This window comes from Sparus aurata, chromosome 22, assembly GCF_900880675.1.
Source record: "Sparus aurata chromosome 22, fSpaAur1.1, whole genome shotgun sequence".
Classification (NCBI taxonomy): domain Eukaryota; kingdom Metazoa; phylum Chordata; class Actinopteri; order Spariformes; family Sparidae; genus Sparus; species Sparus aurata.
In genome coordinates this window covers 22216910-22225949 of record NC_044208.1, presented here as the reverse complement: position 1 = coordinate 22225949, position 9040 = coordinate 22216910, and the positions used below count along the sequence as shown (strand labels likewise).

The 9040-nt window shown below is 41.3% G+C and overlaps 1 protein-coding gene across 1 annotated transcript in view; it reads right to left on the bottom strand.

Annotated features, from left to right (window-relative positions):
- iyd (iodotyrosine deiodinase) overlaps window positions 1-9040 on the bottom strand; it is a 42521-nt gene that overhangs the window by 33010 nt on the left and 471 nt on the right. Inside the window, exon 2 of the mRNA XM_030405146.1 lies at window positions 7042-7165. Within this exon, the coding sequence (XP_030261006.1) occupies window positions 7042-7088 (47 nt within the window). The 5' untranslated portion in view covers window positions 7089-7165. The remainder of the gene's footprint in view (window positions 1-7041; window positions 7166-9040) is intronic.

Here is a 9040-nt window from a genome sequence, read left to right as displayed (position 1 = left end):
GGCACTGTATAAAAGGGGAATAAAAACCAAATGCAATCATTTACCAATTAATGTTTTTAAGAAGTATTTCCAAGCCCAAGTGCTTTAATATGAATGTGGTGAAGCTCGACCTACCCTTGCTTATGAATGATCAGCCTTTCGAGAATGCCCTCTCGTATGAGTCATGACGCTATTACCCGTTACCAATGAACCTGTTTACCTAGGGAAAGTCCCAAACAGGTGTTTTTTGGAGCATGCCACAGTTTTCCTGTCTTTATTTCCCGTGTCCCGATTTGGTTGAAATGTGTTGCTGCATCAAATTCATAATAATAATATATTTACATAAAACAACGACATTGATGAGGCAAAAGATTTACTAAACAGTCATTATGTTTTAATATATATATTTTATAGTTATCACATTCTGTTTTTTTTCATATTTCACACAGCACTCGAACTTCTTTGCAATTCTGATGTAGGTGCATGCAGGTGTTTTTGCACGAGGGGCATATTAAAGCATCGTGGATGTCAATGTGTTCCAGCCACGCAATGTGGCGGGAGTTTAGTAGGACAGTCATGTGCGCTGTCTGATTTTGTAAACTGCTCATCGGGGTATGACATTATTGCTCAATGTGCGCATGAGTAGCCTTTCTCTGCAGCACGTCTTTCCCCATATGGCTTGGCCTACTGTCCTACTGTACGCTGTTGCTAGGTAGAGAGTGTGCACCGATCTCTGAGGTTTTAAGATTATTTAGAAGGCCACTGTGAGTGAATGACCACAAAGAAACTTAAAATTTCATAATCATTGATTTGCGAGTGATCAAGTCAACCTCAATCATATGTTTTCTATTTCTAAAGAGAAGTTGTGGAAGAATATAGGCCAGTTTACAGAGGAGACAGACAGAAAGAGAGAGAGAGAGAGACACACCAACAGAACGTGATAATGAATGTCTTCTAATTCACTGACACACGTTCCCAAACAGCCTTGTTGATTTCACTGCAGGAACCAGAATTGCACGCACACATCCGCACACTGCTGCTGTTGCTGCTGCATGTTGGGAGGAACAGAAAGCCGGAGCGGTGCCAGAGTGACTGTGCGGTGCAACGAGGCTGCGTTGTGTGCCTTTAAATTCCATGACCCACTTTTCACAGCTGGGGCTGGCTGGCTGGCAGGGAGCGCATCGCTCGCGCACGCTGCCTTGAATAATTGGGACTGCAAGGTGAATGTGAGGAGAATGGTTAAAGACGGGAGCTTCCCCCCCGCCAGCCAGCAAGCCAGCCAGCAAGCCAGCCAGCGTGGTCGGTTCAGTCAGCTGGCTGCAAACCAGCAGATCTCACACCAGCGCCGTCCTCGAGTCACTGTCGGTCATGGTGTTTGTGAATATTAAAACTGATTTGAATGGAGACAGTTGTTTGGCAGAAGAAAGGATGTGGATGGATGAAATGAGATGAGACTGGCGAGAGCAAGGGAGTGTCATTTTTATGAGCTGCTATCATTTTGAAGCCACGGTCTGTTTTCAAGGAACACATCATAACTCCTTATGTGAAGAAGCCCAGCAGACCCTTCTGTAAATTTAATGTCCTCCCATCCCCCTCTTCATTTTCCCATTCTCTCTCCCTCTCTCTCGATCCTCGATCCCCCCTCTTCACTCTCGTCTTCTACTTCACTATGATTCCCCCCCTCTCCCTTGTGGATGCAGCGATCCATCATGCCAACACTTCAGGGAGACGAGAAGAGAGAGGAGGGGGCGCAGATTGAGAATGGAAAAAGACAGACAGAGACTGTATATATGACCAGGACGGTAAGGAGCGAGATGACAGATAGGGTGAAACCAACGTCATCCCCCCTACCCGGTAGAGAGATCCCATCTCGTCTCCACTGCTGTGGAACCCAACTGCACCATCAGATAAAATGCTGGGGCAGACATGTCACGCTGTGGTAGCCTGCTCATTCATTCACATGACAGGCAATCCAGCTGTACAGCATCACTGATTACCCAGACAGAGAGGGAGGGAGAGAGAGAGAGGAGGTGATGTTTTCTTCTGTCACCTCCATGTCAAAGAGCTGTATTTACCCTGCGCACTGGACCTGCTGCATTGTGGGTAAGGAGGACATGGCAGGCAGGACTCTCTTGCCCTTCCTCTACTTAACCCACTGTGACAGGAACGTTGTTACCAATAAACAAAGTGAATTGTAAAGACGGCCAAAAGTAGCTGCTCCAGATTGAGTAATTTCCAGTGAGATCATGTGTTTTGGACACGACTGAATATTTTATTCTACTTCAACTTTAAGTACAAGCAAATCCCTGAGAACAACCTTCCTGCCTTGACTCTATAAATACTATATAACACACATGCACGTGTTCCAGTTGCGCAGCATGCATGTGTGTGTGGCATAAAAACCTGCCGTGTATCTCGTGGGAAATCTCTTTAATTTCACTACACTGAGCCCATTCAATTTTCCAGCACTCCAGACATAAATGTTACAACTCTTGCTCCTCGTGCAGAAAAAAAGATGTAGGCGCGTACAACATCGCACAAGACTTTGTTGACCGTTTCTACCACTGCTGCCTCAACTACGGCTGGAGGCGAATAGATTTGGCTGGATATGTGGGAATTTGCTTTAGTGCAGCAGTCTGCAGCCGTTTAAACAAAGTTCAAGTTCAAAGCTGTTCCACTAATATTTACCTCTGTTTGCACACACTGACATGACTGGAGGGAAGGAGCTAATAATTGTGTAGTGTGCAATGGAAGAAGAAGTAGTCAGATCCTAGTCTTAAACGTACAAGGAACTTTTACCTAATTATGACTACGTGTCAATTTCATGCTGATGCCTTTACATGACCTACATAAGCAAACAAGAGATTTGTTGTTTCTGTATAGTTGTTATTCTTAATGCCCTGTCATTGGGTCAGATTTATACATGTCATAAAATTAAAACTGTGTCTATGACTGAGTGCTGGGGATGAATTAAGGAGTCTCATATCCTGAGGTAAGAAGCTGCTCTGTAGTTCAATAAAACAAGGATTACTTTGTTCACCATCGTCATGTTACAGTAAGTGTACACTTATTGAGCACTTATTTTAATGAAAATAACTCACAGCAGCAACTTCAAGTATAAGTTCCAGTACAACAATGTCAAAATGTTTGATGTTTTGCAGAAATAATGGCCTCCCTCGATGATATTATACCACATATTAGGGTTAGGGTTAGATTAATTAATGAAACATTATGATTATGTTTGTCATGATAAATTCTTAAATGCACAGTATGTAATTTCTACCGCTAGGGGTCTCTCAAAAGAAAAGATGTAAGTAGCATGGGATCATGGGAGTTGTTGTTTTCAGTGTTAAACAATCTGCATTGTTGCAGATGAAAATAGGCACTAGGGCAGAACGTTCACAGACGAGATAAAGCATGAGATTTTTATTCACGTTATGTTAAGCCACATTTGACAATTTCCTTCCTCACTCTCTGATGTTTTATCTGATGTTTTCCCAAAAGTAACAGTGACAGGTGACCAAATGAAACGCAGTGTTACTTTGAGTAAACCCACCGCTTTTTGTTGTTTGGAACAGTTGTTGGAAACATTTGGGATGATGTTAGTACAATTAATGCAGAAATGGTACATACATCTTCAAGAAGGCAAACATTATAATAGAGGCTATTATAACTACTTAATGTAGCTTCTGTCGAATCATTAGAACAAACAATACTCAGCAGGGGAGCATACGGAGCCTAGATGTTGTGTATCTGATGCCTTATAGTTCAGTACTGCCCTGGGCCCTACGCAGCACAATAAATGCCTGGATGTCAGACAGTAAACACTGCTGCTGTAAACACTGTGCAGACAATACCACTGTGACCACCGGAGGGATTAATTGCAAGGATTTAGAGGATTTTTTAAAAGCACTATTTACTTGGGTCACATAGCCATATGTCTGCTGGCCTGTTTGTGTATGAACTGCTTGTTGCTGAGGTTTGTTTTCTATGCTGTGATTGGCCCTTTCTGCGCATAATCAGAGGGATGAGATTGGTCAGCTGTAAAGGATCTCATACCTAGATACAGCACAGAGTGCAGAGATGTGTGTGTGTGTGTGTGTGTGTGTGTGTGTGTGTGTGTGTGTGTGTGTGTGTGTGTGTGTGTGTGTGTGTGTGTGCTCAGAGGCAAGGCAAGTCTATTTAGATAACATGGGGGCGAAGGGGGAGTCCTGGTGGGGGATCTGTCTATCTGCAGGGGGTGAGTTCAGATCATTCTTCATTATGCCATCTGTTTCTAGTGAATTATGTAGAGACAGAGATAATTAAAGGGGCTATTATCACTATGCTACCAAAACAACACAGACGTGCTTAGCACCCTTATAAGAATACAAACAACAACAGAAAAGTCTAACAGGGAGAAGAAGGTTAGAACTGCAGGCGAAGTTTGAGATTTTAGATCCAGACATAAAGAGCTCATCTCAAGAAGAAAAACAGACTGACTACGTGTCGTCATCATAACAACAATGACCAATTACACACAGAATTGTATCCCACGTTGGGTTTAAAGCAGCATTAATACTCCGTTGCACTGACATTGTTTGTTGCATAAAGAGGCGGTGAAAGTGAACATCGAGGCTAAACTAGTCTAGAGTGAATTGTTGCTATGCAGAGACAGTCCCAGTCTGTCTGCTGCAGCTAAGGTAACATGAGGATAAAGAGCCGGGGCTACCCAGACAGAAGTAGCGAAAAAAGAGACACAAAGAGTCTGTCTGAAAGGAAAAGTGATAAGATGAAGGAACAGAAGTGAGTCCCGGTTACAGTCTGTATTGTAGTGTGTGGTGCAATCACGGCAATAACGATTAACAGTTAATCATCTGCTTACATCTCCTCTTTAAAAATGCAGCATTGTAACACTACGCGGGCTGCTTGATGACAGCGGATAAAACCTGTATATTAATGTGCGTCATAAATTATAAATGTACGTGTCATTTCACCACCATGAGAACATCTGCAAAACTGAATGAATAAATTAAAAAAAATCAAGCACAATCCTGTTTTCTCAGGCACTTTATGCAAGGAAAAGATTATGGAAGCTAAGCTGTGAAAATCCATCGCTGAAGTGATATCACCACCACGCTGACATCTGCTCACTCGATGAGATGAGCGTTTTGTAGGTGGCAATGTGTTACTATCGTCAGCGCGGAGGCATGTGTCTGCAAGCTGGTTCGAAAATGAATTTCTTTACAGCCTATGCATTGTTTACCTCATTATCTCCTGGATGTTCTACACTTGCTCAGCACCGCATAATTAGCTGCTGTGCTGCCTTCAGTTGCTGTGAAAAATGTTGCAAGGCCAGGTGCAATACGGAGCGTGCTTTAATAACCTGCTACAGAATGTAAACACAAATGGAAAGTTTCATTTTACATGACACATGTTAAAAATTCAAAGATGTAGCATTCCTACTTTTGACATAATAAGGTGGTAATAACAATAATTATTTTTGTTTATTTCCGATATTCTCCTCTTATTCAAAGAGTTAAATTTTACCCACACCTGAGACTTTAAAGGACGAGTGTGTATAATTTAGTGGCATCCAGCCTTCAGGTTAAAAATCGCAACCAACTGAATACCCCTCCCCTCTCCTTCCCTTTCAAATTGAATAGGCCCTCTCCCGAGCCAATGTTTGATTTTGTCCATTCTGGGCTACAGTAGACAGCACAATGCTCATTCTAAGGTTACAAAAATACAAAGATTCTGGTGACTGAATAAATGGTAAGTATTCACCTATTAAAACAGAATTATGAGTATTGTATTTCAATTTCGAAATTCGACACACTGGACCTTTGATGTATTTTGGCCAGTTTTGGCCATTTCACATTTCATCAGGGATTTGGGGATTTGTGTTAATGTCTGTCCTCATCTCACTGGTTTGAAGGAGGCGGGACTCAATTGAAAAAAAAAAAAAATGTTGCACACTTCTGTGCACCAATTAGATTTTAGGATTTTTTTAAAATTCTAAATTGGATGACAGATGTAGAGTTGTATGACCATGTTGCCAGACCAACGTTCCTTGAATAACAACATTAAAACTCTGCATAAAGATGTCCTGATTTTGCTTTTACCCCATGTAACAAAAACATTCTGCTATAAATAGAAAGACTTAGTGTAAAGCTTTGAAACCAAGTTTTAAGGAGCTTTAGTGCCACATTCCTCTGGATATAAAAAGCAGTAGCTTGTTTCCGGATTGTTGATCTCACTCGTGAAACCAGCCTGCTTGACCTGGAAATGTATCTGACCTTCACCCACTCGGTTGCCAGCCCCTGCTCTATGTCATGTGCAAACACAAATGCATCCAAATAAATCAGTGAGGAGAGGTTGTTTGTCCTCAAAATCAATCAGTTCCTCAATCTGCTTATTCCTCAGCAGCCCACGCCCCGGCCCCAGTTGAGCATTAATCAGCGAGGATAAGCATCCAAAAGTGGAAATGTCTGACAATCCATCCCCTTCAAATCTTGCGAACATTTGGGTCAAGTGCATTGCCTTTCTTTGTCTGCCCTCGCTTCAGTTCTGCAGGTAAATACTGTGTGCCATGCAGAGACTCAGTGTGTATATTCTTTTCATGGTCTGGGTCTACTCCTGTGTAGGAAGAATCTCAAGATCCCCTTCCCTCGAGAGCCAATTACAGACAGTTCAGGGAGGCTTTCATCATACACACTGTGAACGCAGCCAAACACACATAACCCTGAACACCACCCCAGGCTTTAACCACCACCTACTGACCGAATCCTGTAACTCACAACCAACCTTTACATGGGAAAAATGAAATAACAGACATCAAGCACACACACAAAGACAGACACTCAAGAGGAAAAGAAGAGCAGGGGGTGGTTTTCTCTGGAGGGATTTTGTCTGAGAAATAAGTAGGGGGATGAGGGGCTTAGTTTAAACCATATACAAGACTGTTAAATATGTAAAGTTCTCTCTTTGTAATCATTTGCCCATCCTTTTCATCTCAGGCACCACAGACAAGCCCCAGAAGAGTGTGTCTGTATGTCGGTGTGTGAGTCTTGGGGTACATACCTACAGGCCAATATCTCCTCCTTCCATGCCAAACAGCTGGTTGCCATGGTTGCAGTTTGCTGTGCACCAATGAGTAGCCATTTTACTGGGGGTCCAGAGAGGGGGGGGAATGAGCCTGCACAGTCTGGCAAATAACAGTGATATGAGCAGAGATTAGCATACATTCAGCCAGGAACAGTAAATCCTCGCTCAAATATCACTGGGTTAGTTAAAATAACAGTGGTCTGTTTTATTTTTGACTCACGTCTCATTTTGTTTAATTGAAATGCCTCGTTGTTAAAGGCTACATGAGGCGAAATGGCCTTTATACTTCCGTGCACTGTGTTGTTCAATTACATTTTTGGCAAGAGCCAGATTTTGGTGTTTGGTGAATTGGGAAATTTATGGTAATGACATGTCATGGACTCATCAAAGCTGCCGTTATTCATGTGTAAATATTTCAAGGCATTAAACGCCACTTCATTAATTTTCATAGGTCTGCATTTAGCTGATAATGTTGATTTAAACATTGTATTGATGTACCAATGAAACCTAATGAGAAAAGTATTGAACCAGCACAAAGGGGATCGAGAACAGTTTTGATGAGTCAAACAATATCAATGTAAGCAAAGGGCTCCCTCTGCTGGTCACATCGGACAACAGCAATGAAGTCATTGAAGATTTGTCCTTTCTGGGTTGCTTGTTCAAAACCTCTTGCTATAACTAAATCTGTTGTCATGTGTAAACCATGTACCTCCAAATTTTACACAATTTTCCGAGGAGAGCTACAATTACACATATAAACAGGGTTATGAGGTGTCAGCTGATGTTAACAAACACGATAATAGTTCATATTGGTCAATCATAGTACAGAGGAGCAACACAATATAATGTGTTAAAGCACACAGACACAGGTGTATTCACTTATACTGTCTGATTAGAATTTGCTTGCCTGGCAGCTCCCTCGCTCTCACGTTGGCACCTGGTAGGATGGGACTATTTACACCATATTTACAGGCTGTTTTTACACAAGATGTTTGGCATGTCAGTAAGAAAAGCACAGGTGTAAATAATCAGATTAACGACGGCTGAATGCCTTTTAGCTGCTTCAGTTCCACAGTTCAAAGTAATGTTTATGCAGCCTGTCATGGCTTACCAGATAGAGAGGAGCCATCGTTATTGTTATTAGCAAAAGCTGGGCCTTTCCTAATATCACAAGTCAAAATGTCTACTGAGAACACCACTGCTTTTCCAGCTGCAGCATTAAAGTGATGTACACAAGTATCACTATATATTATCGAAAATGATGATACACATTATTTTGAGATTGGCCAATCTGCATAATGACTACTTTTACTGTTGGTACTTTAAAGGTGCACTGTGTAGTTTTGGGGAATAACCTTTAATAAAGAAGAAAGAGAGAGAGAGTGGTGGACCCTGCCACCTTTCTACCTTCAAACAGTGTTTTGGGACCTTATTTTCCTCTGAGAACAGCTTGTTTATTCAGCTCTGAAAAAAACCCATATTTCTGACTTTGTATTATCACCTCATTAATGTTGAAAATTAAACTCGCCCACTCTGATGATGAAACTTTTATAATTTACTTTTGACATACAGAGTATTGCTTCTTTTACGTTTATTCAGTCACGAAAGACTTTGATTATGTAGTTTGTTTAAACATGATAAGAAATCAGTCGATTTAGATTTATCTCATCTGATTACAGTTTCTTCAAAAAACTACAAGTGAAAGACTAGTGCATCTTTGATAGTAAAAAAAAATGCAGTAAAGTAACTAGTGACTAAAGTAACCAAATTAATGTAGTGAGTAAAAAGTGCAATATTTCCCTTGAAAATGTTGAAGTGGAAGTATAAAATGGCATAAAATGGAAATCCTCAAGTAGAGTATAGGTACCTCAAAACTGTATTTAAGTGTAGTACTTGAGTAAATGTACTTGTATAACAATGGTTTCACTATGTTGATGTACCTTGAGTGCCAGTAGATGTCAGCATACTTCAGACA